Source organism: Oncorhynchus keta, chromosome 17 (genome assembly GCF_023373465.1).
Source record: "Oncorhynchus keta strain PuntledgeMale-10-30-2019 chromosome 17, Oket_V2, whole genome shotgun sequence".
Lineage (NCBI taxonomy): Eukaryota > Metazoa > Chordata > Actinopteri > Salmoniformes > Salmonidae > Oncorhynchus > Oncorhynchus keta.
Genome location: NC_068437.1, coordinates 41,449,630 through 41,477,438, shown reverse-complemented (window position 1 = coordinate 41,477,438; position 27,809 = coordinate 41,449,630). Strand labels below are relative to the sequence as shown.

General features: G+C 44.6%; 1 protein-coding gene across 1 annotated transcript in view; it reads right to left on the bottom strand.

Moving 5' to 3' along the window:
• LOC118395849 (solute carrier family 45 member 3-like) overlaps positions 1–27,809 on the bottom strand; it is a 74,417-nt gene that overhangs the window by 3,092 nt on the left and 43,516 nt on the right. The window contains exons 3-4 of the mRNA XM_035789831.2: positions 20,134–20,940; positions 8,697–8,962 (exon numbers count right to left, since the gene is read on the bottom strand). Of these exons, the coding sequence (XP_035645724.1) occupies positions 8,697–8,962; positions 20,134–20,940 (1,073 nt within the window). The remainder of the gene's footprint in view (positions 1–8,696; positions 8,963–20,133; positions 20,941–27,809) is intronic.

The following is a 27,809-nucleotide window of genomic DNA, read 5'->3' as shown; positions in this document are numbered from 1 at the left end:
CACACACACACACACACACACACACACACACACACACCATTGTTAATTGTATTTAGTTTACTTCAGATAATAAATATATTTTGTTACTCCCCATCTCCACATTGTCTCTCTTTTTGTCATGAACTTCGAGCCGGTTCATGACAAGTGGGGGCTTGTCCGGGATCATAAGGTTGGTTCCTAGAGATTTTGGTGTATAGCACTTTGTTGCATTATGAAGGTCTAATACTAGTATCGTTTGGCTTACTAGTATGTGTATTGTGTTGGAGTTCATGTTAAACTCTGTAGGTGCTTTGTTTGCATCTTTTGTTACAGCTTTTTTGAGTTGTAATGTTTGGTGCCCAGAGTTGGTTGCCTTTGTTTGGTAAACTTGCCACTGCGGTGGATAGTTGGTTGTGCGCTGCATTGGAGAGAGTACATTGGTTAGTTTCCAGGCCCCTGCCCAGGCTGGAGACACTTGCTCTACTCGCTGTTGGGACATCGGTCTGAGGTGAGTACAGTCGGCTGTGTACCTCAGTGGGAGATTTGGGTACGGTAGTGAAACTTGCTACCCGGAGCTATAGCCTTTCTTTTTCCCCTGTTAGACTTAGCGATGTGTTTCACTTTGGAATATGTTGGGCATGGTTACTTTGTTTTGTTATTTTTATGGTGTCTGGACTGAGCAGTTGTCTCGGGGGCACTTAAAAAAAACAAAAAAATGAACCAGGTAAATGAGAACTTGTTCTCAACTGGCCTACAACTGCGACCTGGGCAAGATAAAGCAAAGCAGTGTGACACAAACAACCGTTACACATGGAATAAACAAATGTACAGTCAAGAACACAATAGAAGTCTATTACAGTGTGTGCAAATGGCGTGAGGAGGTAAGGCAATAAATAGGCCATAGTAGTGAAGTAATTACAATTTAGCAAATTAACATTGGAGTGATAGATGTGCAAAAATTTAATTTAAAAACAATATGGAGATAAGGTAGGTAGTTGGATGGGCTATTTACAGATGGGCTGTGTACAGCTGCAGCGATCGGTAAGCTGCTCAGATAGCTGACGCTTAAAGCACATCTGTGGCTTAGGGGATTCTGCCAGTGTGCCCCCTTCCCTTGCCAGCGGGCTACAGTGCGTAATTACCTCCCGCAAATCCGCACGAAGACTAGGGTTGAGTTATTTTAGGTATTGGGGAAGCTCCACATATATCATCTCTCTTGTGATGCCCAGTGTGATTGTCATTTCTCTGGTTGTGGTCTGGTGTGCTCAGCAGAGGGGAAGAGCGAGATTTTCTTTTTTTGTATTTACTTTTGACTATGGCGTCTACGTACATGAGTTAATTCGTTTTCCATCAGAGGAACGATTAGATTTATGTACTAAAGAAGAGCTGTTGAAGATGGCCGAACACTACAAGGTTGAAATTAGTGATAAACGTTAAAAAAAAAATGTTAGGTTGGTCTTGAAGGCTAATCTGATGGAGAGTGATATAGACGTTACCACGGGGGCAGCTTCTGCTGAGGACTCGCCATCTCCCCGTTTCGTTACAATAGATGCTCCATCTGTTAGCCCTAGTAGTCTTCTTTTTGAACAGCAGAAAGAACTGTTTCTGTTACAGCTAGAGTATGAAAAGGAATTGGAATTTAAACAGGATTTGGAGCATGCTAAAATCAAGCTGCAACAAGAGCGGCTAGAGTTGGTTAGGGAAGGAAAGCTCTCAGGGGAGAGTGTGCTCTGGGAAGGTGACCCATATTTACCTCGGAGTCGCTCCTCTTTCGGTCGTGCCCCGGACACATTTGATATGGTTGGAAACTTAGTTGCCAAAATTTAATGAGAAGGACCCTGAGACATTATCTGTCGTTCTGCCCCTGAACGGGCATTTAACCCACTGTTCCTAGACCGTCATTGAACATAAGAATTTGTTCTTAACTGACTTGCCTAGTTAAATAAAGGTATAAAATGTAAAAAAAAAAATAACTGGTCAAGCTATTAAGCAGGTACCACTGTTTTCTATTCCTTTACTCAGCCAACCTTTTGAGTATCTGATTATTGACTGTTGGTCCTCTGCCTCGCTCTAAAAACGGTAGTAGTTACCTGTTCACTGTGATGTCAGACCACTATGCTGCCCATCCCCTCCGGTCTATCACGACTAAGTCTGTGCTAAAAGCTTTGACTCAGTTCCTCACTGTTTGGAATCACTGTCTCCCGAGCCCCTCAGTCCCTGTTATTTTATGTGTAATTTCCGGCGACGCCTGTACGCCGCTGGTGAGATGGCTAAAGAGAAGCTATCATCTTCACAGGAGAGGAGGAAGGGCATATTTGATCGGTGAACTGAGCCTCGTCACTTTAGTCCAGGTGACCAGGTTCTTGCTCTGCTGCCAATTGTTGGTTCTCCTTTTCAAGCTAAGTTTCAAGGTTCATATACGGTTGTGCGCCAGTGCACTGAGCAAAACTATCTAGTTGCCACTCCAGAACGGACAAAAGCACACCAACTGTGCCATGTGAATCTGTTATCTCTATTATGCATGTTCCTCTGAGGCTGAACAGGGGGAGTCTACAGAGGACGGTAGAACCTGTCATTTTGTCTGAAACCGTTATTTTAGCTGGGTTCTTGTCATGCTAGGTCCGTGCATGGGGAGGAAGATGTTCCTGGTCCCGATGATTGCATACTGCAGGGTAGATTGAAAAAATTCAGACACTGGATGTTTTAGACAGCCTTCTCAGTCATCTACCTGTTGATGGGCGGGAAGAGATGGTCGGTCTGATTCTGAGATTTCCAGGTTTGTTTTCTTATACGCCTACACCTACAAACTTAATAGAACACGATATTGACGTTGGATGCTGACCCCATTCGTCAGGTTCTATAGAGTTTCTTCAGAGAAACAGCGTTGTCTGGATGCTGAGGTCAGGTACATGCTGGAGAGATATAGCAGAGCTTTCTCCAGTTGGGCTTCTCCCTGTATCTTGGTCAGTAAACTGGATGAGACAAACAGATTTTGTACGGACTACGGTAAGGTAAACAGTGTCACTAAGCCAGATTCATATCCTCTTCCTCGGATGGAGGACTGCGTTGATCATCTAAGTTTGTGAGCATATTTGACCGGTTAAAGGGCTATTGGCAGGTGCCACTGACGAGTAGGGCATGTGAAATCTCTACCTTTATTACACCCTCTTGTCTGTACTCGCATTCGGTTATGAGTATCGGCCTGTGTAAAATACCTGACACTTTTCAGCGACTTATGAACAGGGTTGTCTCCGGTCTGGCCAGGTGCGCTGTTTATCTGGACGATGTAGTGATATATACAGATACTTGGGAGGAACATCTGTCCCGTATTCAAGCCTTGTTTGACCACCTAGCTGCTGGTCGCCTCACGAGCAATCTGGCTAAATGTGAGTTTGCTCAGGCGACCGTTACATACCTTGGAAAGGTGGTTGAGCAGGATGAAGTGCGTCCTGTTTGGGCTAAGGTGGTAGCTATTTATGCTTTTTTTGATGCTATTGGACTTCTCTACTGTGGTCATTCCCTTGACAGATTTGCTGAACGCTAAGGCTGTTTACGTCTGGTCTTGTTGTCAACAAGCTTTTGAAGATGCAAAGAGGTTGCTTACCTCAACTCCAGTGCTGGCTGCTTCTTGTGTGGATTTTTCATTTACTTTGCTGGTGGATGTTAGTCATGTGGGGGCGGGTGCAGATGTGTTTGGTGTTGAGACCTATTAGTTTCCTTTCCAAAAAGTTTAACCATTATCAGTTGAACTACTCGGTCATGGAAAAAGAAGTGCTAGCACACACATGGGCGCTACAACACTTTGAGGTGTATGTCGGGGAGTAGTACCTATTGTGGTCTACACCGACCATAACCCTCTCACCTTGAGGTCCATGATGTGTCCTAACCAGAGGATAATGAGATGGAATGCTTGTAAAAATAAAAACCATCTGGATGTGCGGCACATCAGGGGGATTGACAATGTCGTTGCTCTCTTGTGCGCCCTGTTCCTGAATGTCCACGTGACTGACCACTGTTTTGTGTTGTCCTGTTCTATCGCCCCTGTCTGTTCCCTTCTGGTCTCATTTTCTTCTTTCCTCTTAAAGGTTGCTTCCTGTGCGTAACGGTTGCTGAGGTCTGGGGAGGACGAGGTTGGTTGGGGCAAGTGAAAGTTTGAACATGTGCCCCCATGGATTTGAGACGCAGGCTGCGTCATTTGGGACGCAGGCTGGGTCTTCTATTAGGATCCAGGTCAATATTTTGTTTGTGACTGGTATGATGTTCTGAGGTCCTTGTTGGTCCCCAGTTTTATGGAGGGGGGTGATGACCCTCCCACTCTGTCTGCCAAATTCTCTCTCTTTGCTCTTGTTTTCCTTAAGAGGATGTCAGTGGGTAGAGCTGGGAGGCTTGTCAGTGAAATTGGACACCTGGGCTCGGTTGTGTTCCGGGATAAATACACCTCTTCCCCATTCATTGAGGAGAATCTCTCCATGCAGACACTGTTAGATTTTGGTTGTGGCTGTTTTGTTTGCTTTGGCACCTTTTCAATACCCCTCATTATCACATTTATGCACGCAACCACTCACTTACACTACTGCCTACACACACACCATTGTTAATTGTATTTAGTTCAGTTAATTAATATATTAGTTAATTAATTAATATATTGTTATTCCTTATCTCTACGTTGTCTCCCTTTTTTTGTCACGAACTTCGAGCCAGTTCATGACTCCACCTACACAACAACATAGGTCTGGGACTATACATCCTTTCATTAGGGTTCATACAAACATTGGCAAGTCAAATTCAAGGACTTTCAGGGACTTTTTCAAGCACTTCATTGTAATTTTCCAAGGATCTCAAAGTTATATAATTGTACATATATAATTGTACATCACTGTATATTAGACCCTGCGCCTAATATACAGTGAGGCAAAAAAGTATTTAGTCAGCCACCAATTGTGCAAGTTCTCCCACTTAAAAATATGTTATATACCCGTACAGGGTATATAACAATGTATTGAGTTAAACTTTTGTTATTGACCAAATACTTATTTTCCACCATAATTTGCAAATAAATTCATAAAAAATCCTACAATGTGATTTTCTGAATTTTTTTCCTAATTTTGTCTGTCATAGTTGAAGTGTACCTATGATGAAAATTACAGGCCTCTCATCTTTTTAAGTGGGAGAACTTGCACAATTGGTGGCTGACTAAATACTTTTTTGCCCCACTGTAGAACCACTCATCCCCCCAAATAGCATGCAAAAAAGTGGTCATTACCCCTTGCAGAATAATTTATATTTTAGGCCTTGCCAATGCATTGATATTCAAAGTATTATTACATTCTAAAATATGTGTGAATAATTAGGACAATTCCTGATTTGAATAGACTGGATCCATGAATGGTGATTTTTGGGCAGACAGAGTCCCACAAAGTAATGAATAGCTTTAGCGTTCATCTCACCATCACTGTTTAAGTAATGAGAAAGTGACCCAAAAACAGGTTCCTTTTCTAATGGAAGGATTTGTATGGAAAGCCAAGATTAGATGTCGTCCTCATAATAACCGCATGTGGTTTTACAGCAACAGAGTAGCGCAACACCCTTCAATTGAAGTGGAGGGAAATAAACGAGTGGCGGCATCTCTCACAACATTTTTTAAGGGAGCAGGAAAACATAAATTGGCTACAATAACTTTTCATGTACCAAATTGAGGACATGTCTGATTTTCAAGGTAGGCTGATTCCAGTACTTGAATTTCTGAGCTCCCAGTTCAAGTAAGCTACTTCAAGTCCCTTGTATATTCTTTAAAATTGCAGGTCTAAATGGAAAACAAAATGCTTTTGTCATGTTATTTATTTACCAGGTTATATTGTGAATAAACCCACTAGTCTATGTAATTTGTTTTCATTATATCTTAAATAATTTATAGAAGAGCATTGGGTGTTGTACACAATTGTAGGCTGTGTCCAATCCGAGGCACAAAAACACATGAAAACATGAACTCATTACCTTGATTCTTTCTCTTAAATCTAAGGAGACCCTGCTGGAAATCAAGCAGACAACAACAGATGATCAACATCAATTCGCTAGGGATATTAGATCCAATATGGATGCAGGCACAACGGTCTTCACCGGTGAAATGAACGAGGCACCAAAATATTCTGGACATTCCTTGCATTTCTTTTTCCAGCACTTGAGCTGTTGCATGGCATGTGCTATCACAACAGCTGTTGCATGGCATGTGCTATCACAACAGCTGTTGCATGGCATGTGCTATCACAACAGCTGTTGCATGGCATGTGCTATCACAACAGCTGTTGCATGGCATGTGCTATCACAACAGCTGTTGCATGGCATGTGCTATCACAACAGCTGTTGCATGGCATGTGCTATCACAACAGCTGTTGCATGGCATGTGCTATCACAACAGCTGTTGCATGGCATGTGCTATCACAACAGCTGTTGCATGGCATGTGCTATCACAACAGCTGTTGCATGGCATGTGCTATCACAACAGCTGTTGCATGGCATGTGCTATCACAACAGCTGTTGCATGGCATGTGCTATCACAACAGCTGTTGCATGGCATGTGCTATCACAACAGCTGTTGCATGGCATGTGCTATCACAACAGCTGTTGCATGGCATGTGCTATCACAACAGCTGTTGCATGGCATGTGCTATCACAACAGCTGTTGCATGGCATGTGCTATCACAACAGCTGTTGCATGGCATGTGCTATCACAACAGCTGTTGCATGGCATGTGCTATCACAACAGCTGTTGCATGGCATGTGCTATCACAACAGCTGTTGCATGGCATGTGCTATCACAACAGCTGTTGCATGGCATGTGCTATCACAACAGCTGTTGCATGGCATGTGCTATCACAACAGCTGTTGCATGGCATGTGCTATCACAACAGCTGTTGCATGGCATGTGCTATCACAACAGCTGTTGCATGGCATGTGCTATCACAACAGCTGTTGCATGGCATGTGCTATCACAACAGCTGTTGCATGGCATGTGCTATCACAACAGCTGTTGCATGGCATGTGCTATCACAACAGCTGTTGCATGGCATGTGCTATCACAACAGCTGTTGCATGGCATGTGCTATCACAACAGCTGTTGCATGGCATGTGCTATCACAACAGCTGTTGCATGGCATGTGCTATCACAACAGCTGTTGCATGGCATGTGCTATCACAACAGCTGTTGCATGGCATGTGCTATCACAACAGCTGTTGCATGGCATGTGCTATCACAACAGCTGTTGCATGGCATGTGCTATCACAACAGCTGTTGCATGGCATGTGCTATCACAACAGCTGTTGCATGGCATGTGCTATCACAACAGCTGTTGCATGGCATGTGCTATCACAACAGCTGTTGCATGGCATGTGCTATCACAACAGCTGTTGCATGGCATGTGCTATCACAACAGCTGTTGCATGGCATGTGCTATCACAACAGCTGTTGCATGGCATGTGCTATCACAACAGCTGTTGCATGGCATGTGCTATCACAACAGCTGTTGCATGGCATGTGCTATCACAACAGCTGTTGCATGGCATGTGCTATCACAACAGCTGTTGCATGGCATGTGCTATCACAACAGCTGTTGCATGGCATGTGCTATCACAACAGCTGTTGCATGGCATGTGCTATCACAACAGCTGTTCCTCACTTGACTGTCATTCGTAAAATTCCTTCCTGGATCAGATTATGTGTGAAAATATCACGGCATAACTAATCAGCTGGACACCAAATGCTCATCCAACAAGTATTGTGCATAATTATTGAAGAACCACGTTAATAACAATATCAATTTAGGTGTTAACTATCAAGGTAAGGTGACTCTATCGATTAGAAGCATTCGATTTTGCAATGCATACATTATTTGGAATTTGTGTGCCCATGAATACTGTTTTCACCAGTAACATAAGCAGACCCTAAATGTACCTGTACTTACACTGCATGTTCCGACAGCTCGATCCAGGATTCTTACAGGGTTCAAGTTCAATGTCTAATTTAACTGACTAATGCTTAACATACAGTGCCTTGCGAAAGTATTCGGCCCCCTTGAACTTTGCGACCTTTTGCCACATTTCAGGCTTCAAACAGAAATATATAAAACTCTCTCCAGAGTTTCTATCTCATTCAGAGATCATTCAGAGATCCTTGCTGCACTGAAAGTAAAGGGGCTGAATAATTTTGCACGCCCAATTTTTCCGTTTTTGATTTGTTAAAAATGTTTGAAATATCCAATAAATGTCGTTCCACTTCATGATTGTGTCCCACTTGTTGTTGATTCTTCACCAAAAAATACAGTTTTATATCTATATGTTTGAAGCCTGAAATGTGGCAAAAGGTCGCAAAGTTCAAGGGGGCCGAATACTTTCGCAAGGCACTGTATATAAGAACAACTTACATTGCCATAAATGCAAGAACAGAAAAGTTATGTTTTATGTCACATGATTTTGGGCAAATCTGTCAAGACACCAACAATGATAAAGGGTAAAATATAAACTTGTTAATTTGATTGAATATAGCTATGACCCCCCTTATATCAATGTAATAACAGGAAAAATGCATTATCAATGACTTATCAACAGCTGTAACAAGCTGTTAATTGTAAGAAATCCTCACTGGTTCCCTAATTTATAGAAAGACCCATATACACTCTTCACAGTGCAGAGTCCTGTATGTAAGTGTGCCTTTCAGTCCTTACCTCCATTTCCTTGTGGTAGTGACATGTGAGGGTGTAGGGCAGCGTCTGCAGCGTGGCATAGGCAAAGCCTGTCAGAGCTGACATCAGGCTGACCAGGACCACGCTCTTGGACATACATATGACCAGGGCAGAGATGGTGAAGCTCACCATGCTGCTCAGGTAGACCCGGCGCGAGCCAAAATGGCGAACCAGTCGGCTCATGAGCAGGGAGAAGACGGTTGAGGTAGCACACTGAAAGAACAGGCCCAGGCTGCCCATACGGATGCCTGCAAGACAGGATTGAAATTGTGGCAACAAATTAAGATAAAATATTATGTTATATTAATTCTATGCCCTAACACTCAAACTGGACAGTTTTATCTCAATCTCTTTATTCAAAGACTCAATCATGGACAGTTACTGACAGTTGTGGCTGCTTTGTGTGATGTATTGTTGTCTCTACCTTCTTGCCCTTGCTCTGTGCTGTTGTCTGTGCCCAATAATGTTTGTACCATGTTTTGTGCTGCTACCATGTTGTGTTGCTACCAAGTTGTTGTCATGTTGTGTTGCTACCATGCTGTGTTGTCATGTGTTGCTGCATTGCTATGTTGTTATCTTAGATCTCTCTTTATGTAGTGTTGTGTTGCCTCTCTTGTTGTGATGTGTGTTTTGTCCTATATTTATATTTTATTTATTTTATTTTTAATCCCAGGCCCCTGTCCCCGCAGGAGGCCTTTTGCCTTTTGGTAGGCCGTCATTGTAAATAAGAAGTTGCTCTTAACTGACTTGCCTAGTGAGATAAAGGTTCAATTAAAAAATATATACATATATATAAAAAATGGTTATTGGTTACAGTAATTCTTCATTATTCTAATTTTAGTTAGTAAGCTAGCCATTAGATTGCTAATCGCCTCAGGTATAAAGGTAAGACCCAGATGCAGACGACATCAAATAAACAATAGTTTAATATTCCAACAGGGGCAGGCAATAGACAGGTCAGGGAAGGCAGGGGTCTGTAAACCAGAGGTGGGGCAACGGTACCGGGCGGCAGGCAGGCACAGGGTCAGGGTCAGGGTAAGGCAGAGGTCGGTAATCCAGAGGGGGGCAAAGGTACAGGTCGGCAGGCAGGCTCAGTGTCAGGGGCAGGCAGACTGGTCAGGCAGGTTGGCTCAGAGTCAGGACAGGCAAGGGTCAAAACCAGGAGTGCGAGAAAAGAGAGACTGGAAAAAGCAGGAGCTGAGACACAAAACGCTGTTTGACTTGAACAAACAAGACGAACTGGCAACAGACAAACAGAGAACACAGGTATACATACACAGGGGATAATGGGGATGATGGGTGACACCTGGAGGGGGGTGGAGACAATCACAAAGACAGGTGAAACAGATCAGGGTGTGACAATACACAAACAGGAACAACCCAAGGTCAAACACAATACTAATACACCACAACCTGCAGTGGTTGCAAATGTAAAATACACCCAGTAGCCTCATCCGGACACTAAGTATTCAAAACTACAACTGTAGGATCCAGGTTATGATCTGTGTTCTAAGTGTGTTTTTTCCATTTCACGCCATACTTTCAACCCGTCTAAATACACTTTACCACAGATTAACCTATAGCTGCATTAATGGTTCTTTATGTGTTTTGTAATTCTGTTTGCATACGCCATCAACACACAGAAGATATCTGCTCAGTGAGGAATTTAAAGACCAGGAAACAGTTTAGTCAGCAAACAGTTTGACTGGACTGTATCGGAAACCATCACAGACCAAATTGACATGTTTGCTGAGGTGGTAGCTCTTGCTCAAGTTCTACCAGATCTGGGTTAAAAAAAACTATTTGATATCTTTTCAAATACTTAATATGTGCTTGATTGAACTTGCCTGGCTTAATGGACTAATAGAATAGTCCCAAAACTGAAAACCCTGCCTGTCTGGCACTCCAGGTAGGATATTGCAAATGCTCCAAAGAATTCAACTATCTTCATCTTTTGCACATCAATCACTCCAGTGTTAATATTCAATTGTAATTATTTCGCCACTATGGCCTATTTATTGTCTTACCTCCCTTATCTTACCTCATTTCCACACACTGTATATATACTTTTTTTCTATTGTGTTATTGACTGTATGTTTGTTTATTCCATGTGTAACTCTGTGTTGTTGTTTGTGTCGCCCTGCTTTGCTTTATCTTGGCCAGGTCGCTGTTGTAAATGAGAACTTTTTCTCAACTCCCTGTTCACCCAAGACTGCGTGGCCAAACACCGGTACCCCCTGTATATAGCCTCGTTATTGTTATTTTATTGTGTTACTTTTGATTATTTTTTACTTTAAATATTTTCTTAACTCTTCTTCTTGGTTAAGGGCTTGTATTGTAAGTAAGCATTTCACGGTAAGGTTTACACTTGTTGTATTCGGCGCATGTGACAAATAAAGTTTGATTTGATTTAATAATACATGCTTTGTTATAACTTCAATAAATATGATGTCAGGCTTCAGACATTTGTGCTTGGCCTGTCCTGAACTTGAATGAACATGCTCTTTGTGCACTGATTATGACATTAATGCACTGTGAGTGTGACATTCCTCCTGGTCCTGCAGGCATGGGAGAGAGAGAGGGAGGTAGAAGCAGGAAGCATTGCAAAGCTCCACTACACACAGAGAAGAGACCTGGAGGGCGCTCACTCTCGGTTTCTCTCTCACTTTGTCTCTTTTGCTCTGGGTCTGTCTCTCTTTGTCTCTCACCTCTCTCTGCTGGGAGTCTGGGATACTATGCCTGTCTCACACAGGTCACCCCCAACCAAGGCTGCTGTGTGATCCGCCATTTAGATTTAATGTAGTTTGAAGGTCAAAGACACTGACAATGCTCTTCTCCTTTTACAGTGACCTTCCCCTTCTCATCCAATAAAGCTATGCAATCTTCTACACGCTTAGAGAAAATGGTGCTATCAAGAACCTAAAAGAGTTTTTCGGCTATTAGGCAACTAGATTCAGCCGCAGGACGATTTTTGTTGGCGTGAATGGTCGGGGGGACGGAGAATAAATATTATAATTTGTACACAGACCAACAAAAGGTTGTATTTGAAAATAACAATAATTTAACACGTTGATTACATTGAGACACAATCACATCTCTTTTTTTTATTTGTGGGTTTACTTAGGAACAGATTTCTTTTTGCTGAATTCCTTCGATTTTAGTAATCTTTCTAGTCATAAAAAATTGGCTTGCGGGCTGGTTTTGGCCCACCGGCTGCCTGTTGCAGATCCCTGCCATAGGAGAACCCTTTGAAGAACCATTTTTGGTTCCAGGTAGAACCCTTTTGGGTTCAATGTAGAACCCTTTCCGCAGAGGGTTCTACCTGGAACCAAAAAGGGTTCTATCTGCAATCAATCTTTTTTCTAAGAGTGTAGGGGATTAGGAACCACACTATTAAAGGGTAAAAGCCAATTTATGCTTGAACTGAAAATGTGGTATTGTGACGGCCCTGAATTTTTCTGAACGTCTCAGTGCAGCTCCTTCCAATAGGGCGCGTTCCCTTTAATTCCCAATTAAATAGCCAGCATCAGCTGCGCGAAAGGGGGGTTGTGATGGAGACGTGACTGAGGATGTGTTCAACCCTCAGTTCCCGAAGCTTCTCTATTCCGTTTGTTTTGTTGCCGTTAAACGTGTGTTTTGGAGCCTAAGAAAGTTTTCCCAGGATCGGATCCACTCTTTGCGTCCGTGGACTACACCTCTGTTCTTCGTGGCCTTTCTCCGCTGGAGATCTATTGGCAGATTGGATTGTCTGACTGACCGACTGACTACAACCTTTTTGTATACGGTATTTCATTTGTTTTGATGTGAGGTATACTGTGATGATTTATGTAGTTAGTTGTAGTTGAGAACTTAGTAAGAGTTGATACGCTTTAAAGTTCTGTGGTAAAATTATTGTTATATTGATGGTATGTTTAATACTGGGTTTACGCTACACTGAATGAAAGGACAAACATTGCGTGACAGAAGTCACTTGAGTTCCCTGAACTCTACCGGGCAGGACTCTTTTTAGGCCCGAGGTACAGGACATTTCTGGAGGAACCAGAACTCATTGTGATATTATTATATGTGTGTGTGTAATCATTGTTGTTGCTAATACAACCCACGCAACAGAATATAGTTGTTTTTGAAGTTCTTTTCAATGTTTTAAGGGTTTATGAAAAGTTTATTTCCATCCTGACTTTTACATACGTCCTTTGTATTGGTGTAGACTTGGCGGACCAGATGGGACTCATTCCCACCCAAACTAATAGGAGAAACCAATGTTTTCTCTGGTAGGCACAACCTACCTGGCACCCCTATAAATAATAACCTCAAGTCAAAACCGTTACATAAAAAATGGCACCCCAGATGGGACAGCTCAACATTGAGAACTAACCAAAGCAAATATTTTGTGTGGAATTAAAACAATGGATTCACCACAAGATAATGTGCTCATCCATGTCATACCTGTCAATGGGAATACACAGGGCCATTCTGACCATCAAGCTGACAATACAAATCATAATGTGAATGGAGATAATGGAGTTGATTTGGGCCAGAGCCCTGGGAATCGGAATGCTCGGCCTGAGCCACAGGCCACAGGAGGTCTAACCAGTTACTCACTTATTGACATGGATCTGTGTGGAAGTACTGAGCTAGCCCTCCCTCTGACACCCAACCTTCCTCCATTGTCTGGTTTATCTCCAGAGGTTGTAGTCTTACAACTTCAAGGTGACATCCTTGATATTCGTCAGACTCAACAACATCTCCAAACTCTTATCCACCATAATTTCCAATGTCTGAGGGAAGAGCAACAACAGAGTGCCATGGAATTCAGAAACTCACTGAGCACTCTAACCCACACGCTGACAGAGCTCAGTGAGAGTGGAAGACGGGAAATGACTGGTGCCATGGACAGGCAGTTTGACTACCAACGAAACCAACTCACTGCCACTCTCCAATGGTGCCTGCAACATCACCACACTGAGGTCCTCAAGGACGTTAATTCTGTTTTTTCTCCCATGGTTAACACTGTAGGCCACTTGCAGACAGAACTCTCTAATTGTGTTAAAATGTTGGATGACGTGTCTGTGGACATGGCCTCCATTAGGCACAACTCCTTACACAGAGTTGCTCTGGTGTCCACTTCTGTTCAGACCACTGAGGGCCAAGCTGGCACCTCTGAACAGCCAAGACCAGGCCATGCTACAGCCACCCCTTGCAGGATGCAATCCACCATGCATCCTGGTGGTCATTTTCATGGTCCGATAACTCCCTCCCCCTCTACTTCCTCAATCCCTCCTAGCTCGTTTGTTCATAGTGATTTGAGTAGACGTCATGTGGGGGCGATGCCCATTAAATTGCAATTTCCCACCTTTGGGAAAAAAAGATGACAGTCCTGATCCGATAATGTATCTAGAAAGATGTCGTGACTTTCTTGCCCTCAATCCCCTGGCTGACGAAGAACTCCTTGCCACATTGAGGAATGTGTTGCATGGAACAGCTCGAGACTGGTGGGATGTGGCACGTCTCACCACTACCTCCTGAGCTGACTTTGAGGCCAAGTTTTCCTCTGCATTTCTGTCTGAGGACTACTCCGATGAGCTGGCAGACAGAGTCAGAAATCGAGTACAAGGAGAGAAAGAGAGTATCCGTGACTTTGCATACGGTTACCACTCCCTGTGCAGAAGGTGGAAACCTGGCATTGAGGAGGAAGAGGTCATTAAATTGATCTTGAAGAACATCAACCCACTACTAGCCAGTCAACTCCGAGAACGAGTCACCACTGTCCATGGACTGGTTCGCTTGGGACAGCAGTTTGAGAAGGACAGAGAATGCCAACAGCAATATGACCAGAGAAAGAAAGACACCCAAACAGTTACCCAAGACAGACCATCAACAACAGCCAGAGTCTCCAGCCAAGACCCCTCTCATGTTCTGTTGGAGATGTAGCCAAAAGGGACATTCTTCAGCTACATGTCCAAGACCGTATCAAGTAAACCCTTCCAGAAACCACAAATCACAACAGGCCAACACACCTAACTCTCTTCGCAGGAATGACCATCCTTCTCTGGGTGCTTTAACCAGAGCTGAAACCCCAAGAGTCACTGCCTACGCCCCCCCCCCCCATCGACATCCCCTTCCTTTCAGTTAATACCGCACCAATCAGAAGCTAAAAAGTTACATGATTGGGGTTCAAATGTGGCACTCTTCTCTGCCGTTGCTCCGGTACCACTAACCCTTGATAATCCTTCTGATGATCTCCTTTTACAGGCTGTGAGAAGAGCTCAGCTGGAACAGCCAGAGGAGTTAAGGCTGTTGGAGCAGCTGCAGAATAATGCTGATGTATGTACTTCAAGGATAGGACGCACCGGGCTCCTGAAGCACAAAATATTCCTTACACAGGGAATGCCGATCAAGCAAAAGCCATATCGTTTGTCCCCAGCGAAGCTAATCATCCAAAAGGGACTCATAAATGATATGTTAACCCAAGATATAATAGAACGTTCCTCCTCTCCCTGGGCTGCTCCTGTTGTCCTCATCCCAAAAAAGACTGGTGGTCTTAGATTTTGTGTGGACTATAGGAAGACCAACAATGTTTCCCAGACTGATGCCTATCCTCTTCCCACCATCCATGAGATCCTGGAGTCATTGTCTGGCGCTGTTGTGTTCACTACCCTTGACCTCAATAGTGGTTATTGGCAGGTTGAGATGGACCAGGAAAGCAATGACAAGACTGCGTTTGTCTGTGCCGAGTGCTTGTTTTCCTTTAAGGTGATGCCCTTTGGATTAAAGAATGCCCCTGCCACTTTCCAAAGACTCATGGAGATTGCGTTAGGTGAGCTCAAAGGGAAGATCTGTTTCGTCTACCTGGACGATATAATTATCTACTCTCAGAACAGAGAAAGACACTTTCAAGATCTTCAAGCAGTGTTGGACAAGCTAAGAGAAGCTGGTCTGACCTTAAATATGAAGAAGAGCAACTTCTGCCAAACCTCCCTGAAGTTCCTTGGCCATATTGTGTCTTTCGACGGCATTCATGTGGATCCTGAAAAGACAAAGGCTGTACAAGACTTCCCTGTGCCAACCACACTCAAGGCCCTTCAACGGTTCCTTGGTATGGCTGGATGGTACCATCGGTTTGTGTCGAACTTCTCCCAGGTGGCAGAACCCCTCAACGCGTTGAAGCGAAAAGGAGCGAAATTCCAATGGACGGCAGAGTGCCAGACTTCCTTTGAAACCCTGAAACGACATCTCGTCACACCTCCCATTTTAGGTCATCCCAACTTTGATTGCCCTTTTGTTGTTTACACTGATGCAAGTGATGTTGGACTTGGTGCTGTCCTAGTCCAACATCCTGGACTTGGCACTGAAGAAGTGCTAGCGTTCGCCAGTCGGACATTGAATGGAGCAGAACGGAACTACTCCACAACAGAGCAAGAGTGCCTTGCAGTGGTCTGGGCTTTGGAAAAGTGGAGGTACTACTTGGAGGGAAGACACTTCACTGTGGTCACTGACCATTCCTCCCTTGTGTGGGTGTTCAAGACCAACAAACCAAGCACCAGACTCATAAGATGGGCTCTACGGTTGCAAGAGTTCACATTTGCAGTAGAATACAGGAAAGGAAAATACAACACTGTTCCAGATGCCTTGTCCAGAGCTCCTACTTGTGATAACGGTGGCCCTCATCTTCCATGTGCTACTGTCCGGTCAAGCAGTTGAGACTCGCCCAAAACGGACTTTCCCATCTCTGATGAGGCCATATGGAAAGCTCAACAGGATGATCCAGAAGTACAGGCTTTGTACCAGACTATCCTGGAAGATGGAGAAAAGATGTTCAATCCTACCACAAAGCTGACCATCATTGAAGATAAAGTCTACCGAGTCGTACAACTACCTCACAGAACACTCTACCAAATGTACATACCGGACACTCTACGCCTACAACTGCTTCAACATTTCCATGAAGACCCATTAGCTGGTCATTTGGGCAGGTTCAAAACCTACAAGCGGTTGCAAGCGTTACTCTACTGGCCACATCTGAGCATGGATGTGAAGTCACACATCCGAAATTGTCAGGTTTGTCAAATGTACAAACCAGAAGGTAGAAAGCCTGCTGGCAAGTTGCAGCAAACGGTGGTTACCCGACCTTGGGAAATGTTAGGAGTGGATTTGATGGGTCCATTTCCTAGAAGCTCCAATCAGAATGTGTACATGCTTGTTTTTGTTGATTATTATTCAAAGTGGGTGGAGCTCTTTTCCCTGCGTCAGGCCACAGCAAGGACCGTCTCTAACATCCTTACGAAAGAGATCCTGACTCGCTGGGGAGTGCCTGATTACATCCTGTCTGATCGAGGTTCCCAATTTGTCTCTGATCTCTTTGAGGAGACCTGCCAAAGATGGAACCTGAGACAGAAGTTGACCATGGCCTATCACCCACAGACCAATCTCACTGAGAGAGTAAATCGAACCTTGAAGACAATGATTGCTTCCTATGTAGGGACCCAGCACAAACACTGGGACAAGCACCTTCACGAGTTTCGATTTGCCCTGAATTCTGCTGTGCAAGAGTCCACTGGAGTCACACCTGCAGAGCTGAACCTAAGTCGTCCTCTCCGAGGACCCTTGGATATGGTGCTACAGCCCCAGCAGCTTACTCCAGACTCTGCTTGCTATGACCAGGTAGTACATCTCCATGACTTGAGAGCTCTTGTCTCAAAGAACATGATCCAGGCTCGACTCAAGCAGAAGAGAAATTATGATAAGAACAGACGAGACATGCAGTTCCAGCTTCGTGATCGGGTGTGGCTTCGCTCTCATCCTTACTCGAAAGCTGAACAATTCTTCTCGGCCAAGCTCGCTCCTAAATGGCAAGGACCATATAGGATTGTGGAGCAGATGGGCCCTTTGAACTACCGAGTGGTGAAAGAGGACACAGGTGAAGATATGCGCGTTGTTCATGTCTCACGCCTTAAGGCCTGTTACCCTCGGCTGAGGAATTGAGGCGATTGAGCGCCGCAAGGTCCTGGATATCTTTGAAGAGGAAAGTGAGGAGACTTTTCTCGGATTCCCAGACCCAGAAGTCTCGCACCTTAAGGCCTGTGACTCCTCAGCTGAGGAGCGTGAGCTCCAAAAAGTAATGAATATTTTTGTAGAGGAAAGTGATGAGGAGACCTTTCTCGGTTTCCCCGACCAAGATGTGCCTTCCAGGGCAATGGTCGGCTTTTTCCAGGGGAGGGGGTGTGTGACGGCCCTGAATTTTTCTGAACCGTCTCAGTGCAGCTCCTTCCAATAGGGCGCTTTCCCTTTAATTCCCAATTAAATAGCCAGCATCAGCTGCGCGAAAGGGGGGTTGTGATGGAGACGTGACTGAGGATGTGTTCAACCCTCAGTTCCCGAAGCTTCACTATTCCGTTTGTTTTGTTGCCGTTAAACGTGTGTTTTGTAGCCTAAGAAAGTTTTCCCAGGATCGGATCCACTCTTTGCGTCCGTGGACTACACCTCTGTTCTTCGTGGCCTTTCTCCGCTGGAGATCTGTTGGCGGATTGGATTGTCTGACTGACCGACTGACTACAACCTTTTTGTATACGGTATTTCATTTGTTTTGATGTGAGGTATACTGTGATGATTTATGGAGTTAGTTGTAGTTGAGGACTTAGTAAGAGTTGATACGCTTTAAAGTTCTGTGGTAAAATTATTGTTATATTGATGGTATGTTTAATACTGGGTTTACGCTACACTGAATGAAAGGACAAACTTCGTGTGACAGAAGTCACTTGAGTTCCCTGAACTCTACCGGGCAGGACTCTTTTTAGGCCCGAGGTACAGGACATTTCTGGAGGAACCAGAACTCATTGTGATATTATTATATGTGTGTGTGTAATCATTGTTGTTGCTAATACAACCCACGCAACAGAATATAGTTGTTTTTGAAGTTCTTTTCAATGTTTTAAGGGTTTATGAAAAGTTTATTTCCATCCTGACTTTTACATACGTCCTTTGTATTGGTGTAGACTTGACGGACCAGATGGGACTCATTCCCACCCAAACTAATAGGAGAAACCAATGTTTTCTCTGGTAGGCACAACCTACCTGGCACCCCTATAAATAATAACCTCAAGTCAAAACCGTTACAGTATGGAGGCCTCCTCTGGAGGCATGCAGAGGCCAAATTGAGCTCCATATTGCATCGCCGCGCGCCTCCCACATTTTTTAACAATGCGGAGGGCTCCATATAGCTACTTATAGCTCTGCATTGACATGATTGGTTGATGGTAGGTGATTCAGAGGTTCTGTATAAACACAAACTCACTTCCTTGACAACAGCTCTGCACAACAGCTCTGCGCTGCTCTGCGAAGCGCAAGAAGTATGAATGCCCTGACTTCTGCAGAGGCAGTGTCACCGTAAATAAGAGCGTTGTAGGTAAGAATGCATTGAGCAACTCCTCTCACAGGTATGCTTTCACTTTTCAGAATTAGAAGTGTGTGGCAAATGAATGAATATTGTAAAGAAAGGATTTGAAGAAAAATATATATCTGCCTCGTGGGACTAAAACTCACAACTATGAGCAAACTGTCTTATTGGAATATGCCACCAATCAGTCATAGAGATTGGAAAAAAATACAACGAGCTGAAATTACCACCATTGTCAACTATTTCTTGTTACGATGGATGTAGCTACTACTATAAACGTGTAATCTTCATAGCATATATGTTTTTTTCTTCTTCGTAACAGCACATACAGTATCTGGATTGAAATGTACTTAAGTACAGTGGTGGAAAAAGTAGTACATTTTTATACTTGAGCAAAAGTAAAAAGTAAAAGTAAATGCTATACATCAAATCCCTTATATTAAGCAAACCGGACAGCACAATGTTATTTATTTTTATTTTTATGGACAGCCAGGGTCACACTCCAAGACTCAGACATAATTTACAAACACTGAGTCTGCCAGATAAGAGGCAGTAGGGATGACAACGTGTTATATTGCTAGGTGCGTGAATTGGACCATATTGTTGTCCTGCCTGAGCATTCGAAATGCAACACGTACTTTTTGGTGTTAGGGAAAATGTATGGGAGTAAAAAGTACATATTTTATTTAGGAATGTAATGGAGTAAAATTTTAAGTTGTGAAACATATAAATAGTAAAGTACAGGTACCCCAAAAAAAGACTTAGGTAGTACTCCAATTTTGTTTTACTTAGTTACTTTACACCATTGCTCTATTGGCCACTTGAGAACTTTGGGTTCTCTGATTGTGAATCCATCAAATATCAAGGATCTATAGTCCCAATGAAGCAGAGCTTGCCGAGCCCAAGTGTTTATGTGATAATATCAAATAGTGTCTACATGAGAGATTGAGAGGCACTCTGAAGCTTGCCCTGCCAAAGTTAGTGATAGAGTCACACAGTATATCTACAAAAAAAGAGTCAACTTACCATCCTCGTAGCGCTGCCTGGAGGCGGTCCCGGGGGCGGCGCTGGGCATGCCTTCGTACAGCCCCTCCCCCATAAAGTCTGTGTAAAAGAGCATGAAGGACATGACGGCCATCCAGCTGCAGAGCTGGGCCATGCACAGCTGCCTCATCACCCGGGGCACGTGGCAGTAGCTGCGGTAGATGGCCGGAGTCATGGGCCAGCACTTCCTCAGCAGGCACTGTAGCGGAACCGACTTGAGGAGGTAGCAGCAGGAGCGCGGCACACCACAGCGACCTGCCTCCAAGAGAGGACCAGGCTCCAGGGCCGCGGTGCACGGCGGCTCCTCCGACACCCTCATGGTGATCAGCACGCTGGTCACGAAGATGAGGATGAGCATGAAGAAGAGGCACTCTGCCTGGCCTCCCAGGTAGACTGACAGCAGGCCCCGGCTCCAGTCCAGCGCAGGCAGCAGGTAGCCCACACAGCCTCCCAGGCTGACCATAAAGGAGAACATGGCAAAGGCCTGGTTGCAGTCCTCCTCATTGCGATACAGGTCAGACAGGAGCGCCTCCAGCGGCGTGAAGCACACCTGGCCACAGAAGTCGAGCAGGCCCACACCAATGATGAGGAAGGCCACCTGCAGGGCGCATCCGCCCCAGGAGAAGTAGGCAGCCAGCAGGTCGGCATGGGGGATGATGAGGAGGGCTAAGAGGACTCCCAGGGACAGCAGCCAGATGAAGGGCCGGCGGCGGCCGTAGCTGCTGTTGTAATGGTCACTGGCTGAGCCAATCAGAGGGATGAAGATGAGACCTAACACTGGGCCGATACCTGGGAACAGAAAGAAGGGAAGTAGTGAGGTTGATTCATTGGTTGTCAGTATCAAAGTCAAAGCCAACATAATAGTTATTGGATATGAGTTTTACCACAATATTTACCTGTGAACTGGGAAATGTGCAATCCAACAAATGTCCTGGCTGCATCTGATGTTTTCTGGTATCTTCCAGCTTACTATTGCACTACCTTCCCCGTGCTGACAGGGCTTGGAGGTAGGCTCTGTGGCGCCACTGGCCCCTTTACTGCTACATCCATCTCTTTGAGTGCTTGTGAAGGATGCCTAAAGATGGTTCTGTGCCCCGAGCTAACTCACAGTCAACCTCCCTCTCCTCCCCACTGCTCCACACTGCTCCCCACTGCTAGCTTGGGCTAATTGGAACACCTCATGACAAAGGCTGCTTGTGGAGCAACACGACTCACATTCGGCTCACATTACCCACAATGGCCAGATGTATGCCTCTGGTTTCACAGTGGGAACACGTACGGAATGCTTCTTTTGAAAACATGGTTCAAATTCCATCGAAATAAAAAATAAAACATATTAACTAGATCCACATGAGGGACGCCACAAGTGTCATTCTGATTAAATATGTGTGGAGACTGGAGTGTATAATGAATATTCCATTATTCCATTCCCAGACAATTACCTTTTATGTTTGGGATTTTTCTACCTGGATGGATATCTGACAACAACACTTTGTTGGAAACTGTTACACAATGAAATGAAAGAAACCAGATATTATTTTATTGGCATTAAGTTGTGTAATGGTTCCCAGGAAAACATTTCCTGAGGTAAAAAAAAATGTGGTCGGTTGGGGGTTTAGTTCATGTTGACAGGCTCTCGGTGGAGCAGCCCTACAGACAGACTGACGGACGAACAGACAGGCGGACGGAAGGCCAGGGACAGAGACATACAGAATGGGTCACTGCAGTCAGACCCTCACTCACATTTCTGCCTGGCTGCCGCAGCTGTGGAAGCCCATCATAACAATCCAGTGTGTAGAGCCTGATGGTACAGTCTGAACTCTCACTTACACAGTCCTACTCTGCTAAATATGAGCTCTCTTTCCCTTACCACACACCACAAGCATTTCGCTACACCCGCAATAACATCTGATAAATAAGTGTATGTGACCAGTCAATATGATTTGACATACAATCCCAGTATGTATGCACACCACAATGTACTTTCTCATATAGAATACACACACAGCAATGTGCTTTTAAACTTGATACAGTACACACACACACACACACACACACACACACACACACACACACACACACACACACACACACACACACACCCACGTGATCACAAACGTATAAGCAGTATACACACCCCACCATGTGATCTCTAATTTATAAGCAGTATACACACACCACCATGTGATCTCTAACTTATAAGCAGTATACACACACCACCATGTGATCTCTAACTTATAAGCAGTATACACACACCACCATGTGATCTCTAACTTATAAGCAGTATACACACACCACCATGTGATCTCTAACTTATAAGCAGTATACACACACCACCATGTGATCTCTAACTTATAAGCAGTATACACACACCACCATGTGATCTCTAACTTATAAGCAGTATACACACACCACCATGTGATCTCTAACTTATAAGCAGTATACACACACCACCATGTGATCTCTAACTTATAAGCAGTATACACACACCACCATGTGATCTCTAACTTATTAGCAGTATAAACACACCACCATGTGCTTTGCACTCATATACAGGACACACACTATAATGTGTTTTTTCTAACATAAGACATGCCCCTGAGCCACTACAGAAAGCAGAGTAGAAGAGTAGATTAAAGAATTAAAGAGAGGCAACTGGGAAGTATAAATCCAGAGAAGTAGCCATTAGATAAAGTAGATGGACTGCATCTGAGAATCTGACATTACTGCTAGGAAAACCAGACATAAGCCTCCAGGACACAAGTTCCATCTCCATTCACTTAACACTTGACCGTTCCGTTAGAAGAAGCTAAAGCAGAAAGTGAATGAGGTTTTGTGCCATTCCCTGATCAGGTTTACGGGTTGTGTGGGAACGATACAAATACATTTTTTTCTCCTGTTTGCGTGCAGCTGTTTAGAGAGAGGGAGAGGGGAGTGTACGTTAAGACACCTCATATTATCCGTCCACTGGAGCTGTAATTGCCATATGCACATTTTGGAGGGACAATCTCAATCCGTTTGGTCACAAGATAATCTGAGAGAGAGAAGAAATGCTTTTACAGCAAACCATCTAGAAGCCATTTGCGGGCAACAGGATGATGCAACTATTTACATCGCCTACACAAAACATCCACTGCAGAACGATGGCTATATATACACACAGAGCCAGTGGTGCAGCACGGTGGCTATATATACACAGAGCCAGTGGTGCAGCACGGTGGCTATATATACACAGAGCCAGTGGTGCAGCACGGTGGCTATATATACACAGAGCCAGTGGTGCAGCACGGTGGCTATATATACACAGAGCCAGTGGTGGAGCACGGTGGCTATATATACACAGAGCCAGTGGTGCAGCACGGTGGCTATATATACACAGAGCCAGTGGTGCAGCACGGTGGCTATATATACACAGAGCCAGTGGTGCAGCACGGTGGCTATATATACACAGAGCCAGTGGTGCAGCACGGTGGCTATATATACACAGAGCCAGTGGTGGAGCACGGTGGCTATATATACACAGAGCCAGTGGTGCAGCACGGTGGCTATATATACACAGAGCCAGTGGTGCAGCATGGTGGATATATATACACAGAGCCAGTGGTGCAGCACGGTGGCTATATATACACAGAGCCAGTGGTGCAGCACGGTGGATATATATACACAGAGCCAGTGGTGCAGCACGGTGGATATATATACACAGAGCCAGTGGTGCAGCATGGTGGATATATATACACAGAGCCAGTGGTGCAGCACGGTGGCTATATATACAGACAGTGCCAGTGGTGCAGCACGGTGGCTATATATACACAGAGCCAGTGGTGGAGCACGGTGGATATATACACAGAGCCAGTGGTGCAGCACGGTGGATATATATACACAGAGCCAGTGGTGCAGCATGGCGGATATATATACACAGAGCCAGTGGTGCAGCACGGTGGCTATATATACACAGAGCCAGTGGTGCAGCACGGTGGATATATATACACAGAGCCAGTGGTGCAGCACGGTGGCTATATATACACAGAGCCAGTGGTGCAGCACGGTGGATATATATACACAGAGCCAGTGGTGCAGCACGGTGGATATATATACACAGAGCCAGTGGTGCAGCACGGTGGCTATATATACACAGAGCCAGTGGTGCAGCACGGTGGATATATATACACAGAGCCAGTGGTGCAGCACGGTGGCTATATATACACAGAGCCAGTGGTGCAGCACGGTGGATATATATACACAGAGCCAGTGGTGCAGCACGGTGGCTATATATACACAGAGCCAGTGGTGCAGCACGGTGGCTATATATACACAGAGCCAGTGGTGCAGCATTGCGGATATATATACACAGAGCCAGTGGTGCAGCACGGTGGCTATATATACACAGAGCCAGTGGTGCAGCACGGTGGATATATATACACAGAGCCAGTGGTGCAGCACGGTGGCTATATATACACAGAGCCAGTGGTGCAGCACGGTGGATATATATACACAGAGCCAGTGGTGCAGCACGGTGGCTATATATACACAGAGCCAGTGGTGCAGCACGGTGGATATATATACACAGAGCCAGTGGTGCAGCACGGTGGCTATATATACACACAGAGCCAGTGGTGCAGCACGGTGGCTATATATACACAGAGCCAGTGGTGCAGCACGGTGGCTATATATACACAGAGCCAGTGGTGCAGCACGGTGGCTATATATACACAGAGCCAGTGGTGCAGCACGGTGGATATATATACACAGAGCCAGTGGTGCAGCACGGTGGCTATATATACACAGAGCCAGTGGTGCAGCACGGTGGATATATATACACAGAGCCAGTGGTGCAGCACGGTGGCTATATATACACAGAGCCAGTGGTGCAGCACGGTGGATATATATACACAGAGCCAGTGGTGCAGCACGGTGGCTATATATACACAGAGCCAGTGGTGCAGCACGGTGGATATATATACACAGAGCCAGTGGTGCAGCACGGTGGCTATATATACACAGAGCCAGTGGTGCAGCACGGTGGCTATATATACACAGAGCCAGTGGTGCAGCACGGTGGATATATATACACAGAGCCAGTGGTGGAGCACGGTGGCTATATATACACAGAGCCAGTGGTGGAGCACGGTGGCTATATATACACAGAGCCAGTGGTGCAGCACGGTGGCTATATATACACAGAGCCAGTGGTGCAGCACAGTGGCTATATATACAGTTGAAGTCGGAGGTTTACAGATACTTAGGTTGGAGTCATTAACACTCGTTTTTCAACCACTCCACAAATGTCTTGTTTACGAACAATAGTTTTGGCAAGTCGGATAGGACATCCACTTTGTGCATGACACAAGTCATTTTTCCAACAATTGTTTACAGACAGATTATTTCAATTATAACTCACTGTATCAAAATTCCAGTGGGTCAGAAGTTTAAATACACTAAGCTGACTGTGCCTTTAAACAGCTTGGAAAATTCCAGAAAATGATGTCATGGCTTTAGAGGCTTCTGACAGGCTAATTGACATCATTTGAGTCAATTGGAGGTATACCTGTGGATGTATTTCAAGGCCTTCCTTCATACTCAGTGCCTCTTTGCTTGACATCATGGGAAAATCAAAAGAAATCAGCAAAGACCTCAGAAAATAAATTGTATACCTCCACAAGTCTGGTTCGTCCTTGGAAGCAATCTACAAATGCCTGAAGGTACCACATTCATCTGTACAAACAATAGTACGCAAGTATAAACACCATGGGACCACGCTGCCGTCATACCGCTCAGGAATCAGATGAGTTCTGTCTCCTAGAGATGAATGTACTTTGGTGCGAAAAGTGCAAATCAATTCCAGAACAACAGCAAAGGACCTTGTGAAGATGCTGGAGGAAACAGGTACAAAATAATCTATATTCACAGTAAAACGAGTCCAATATCGACATAACCTGAAAGGCCACACAGCATGGAAGAAGCCACTGCTCCAAAACCGCCATAAATAAGCCAGACTACGGTTTGCAACTGCACATGGGGACAAAGATCGTACTTTTTGGAGCAATGTCCTCTGGTCTGATGAAACAAAAAAAAAACTGTTTGGCCATAACTGTGGATATACAGTGGGGAGAACAAGTATTTGATACACTGCCGATTTTGCATGTTTTCCTACTTACAAAGCATGTAGAGGTCTGTAATTTTTATCATAGGTACACTTCAACTGTGAGAGACGGAATCTAAAACAAAAATCCAGAAAATCACATTGTATGATTGTTAAGTAATTAATTAGCATTTTATTGCATGACATAAGTATTTGATACATCAGAAAAGCAGAACTTAATACTTGGTACAGAAACCTTGTTTGCAATTACAAAGATCATAAGTTTCCTGTAGTTCTTCACCAGTTTTGCACACACTGCAGCAGGGATTTTGGCCCACTCCTCCATACACACCTTCTCCAGATCCTTCAGGTTTCAGGGCTGTCGCTGGGCAATATGGCTTTTAGCTCCCTCCAAAGATTTTCTATTGGGTTACGGTCTGGAGACTGGCTAGGCCACTCCAGGACCTTGAGATGCTTCTTACGGCGCCACTCCTTAGTTGCCCTGGCTGTGTGTTTTGGGTCGTTGTCATGCTGGAAGACCCATCCACGACCCATCTTCAATGCTCTTACTGAGGGAAGGAGGTTGTTGGCCAAGATCTTGCGATACATCCTGTCCCCTTTGCAGAAAAGCATCCCCAAAGAATTATGTTTCCACCTCCATGCTTCATGTTTGGGATGGTTTTCTTGGGGTTGTACTCATCCTTCTTCTTCCTCCAAACATGGCGAGTGGAGTTTACACCAAAAAGCCCTCAATATGGTGCAGTCGTCCTGCCCCCTTTACAGAAAAGCATCCCCAAAGAATGATGTTTCCACCTCCATGCTTCACGGTTGGGATGGGGTTGTACTCATCCTTCTTCTTCATCCAAACACGGCGAGTGGAGTTTAGACCAAAAAGCTTTATTTTTGTCTCATCAGACCACATGACCTTCTCCCATTCCTCCTCTGTATCATCCAGATGGTCATTGGCAAACTTCAGACGGGCCTGGACATGCGCTGGCTTGAGCAGGGGGACCTTGCGTGCGCTGCAGGATTTTAATCCATGACGGCGTAGTGTGTTACTAATGGTTTTCTTTGAGACTGTGGTCCCAGCTCTCTTCAGGTCATTGATCAGGTCCTGCCGTGTAGTTCTGGGCTGATCCCTCACCTTCCTCATAATCATTGATGCCCCACGAGGTAAGATGTTGCATGGAGCCCCAGACTGAGGGTGATTCACCGTCATCTTGAACTTCTTCCATTTTCTAATAATTGCGCCAACAGTTGTTGCCTTCTCACCAAGCTGCTTGCCTATTGTCCTGTAGCCCATCCCAGCCTTGTGCTGGTCTACAATTTTATCCCTGATGTCCTTACACAGCTCTCTGGTCTTGGCCATTGTGGAGAGGTTGGAGTCTGTTTGATTGAGTGTGTGGACAGGTGTCTTTTATACAGGTAACGAGTTCAAACAGGTGCAGTTAACTTCTTGGATATAGGGGCGCTATTTTAATTTTTGGATGAAAAACGTTCCCATTTTAAACAAGATATTTTGTCACGAAAAGATGCTCGACTATGCATATAATTGACAGCTTTGGAAAAAAAAACACTC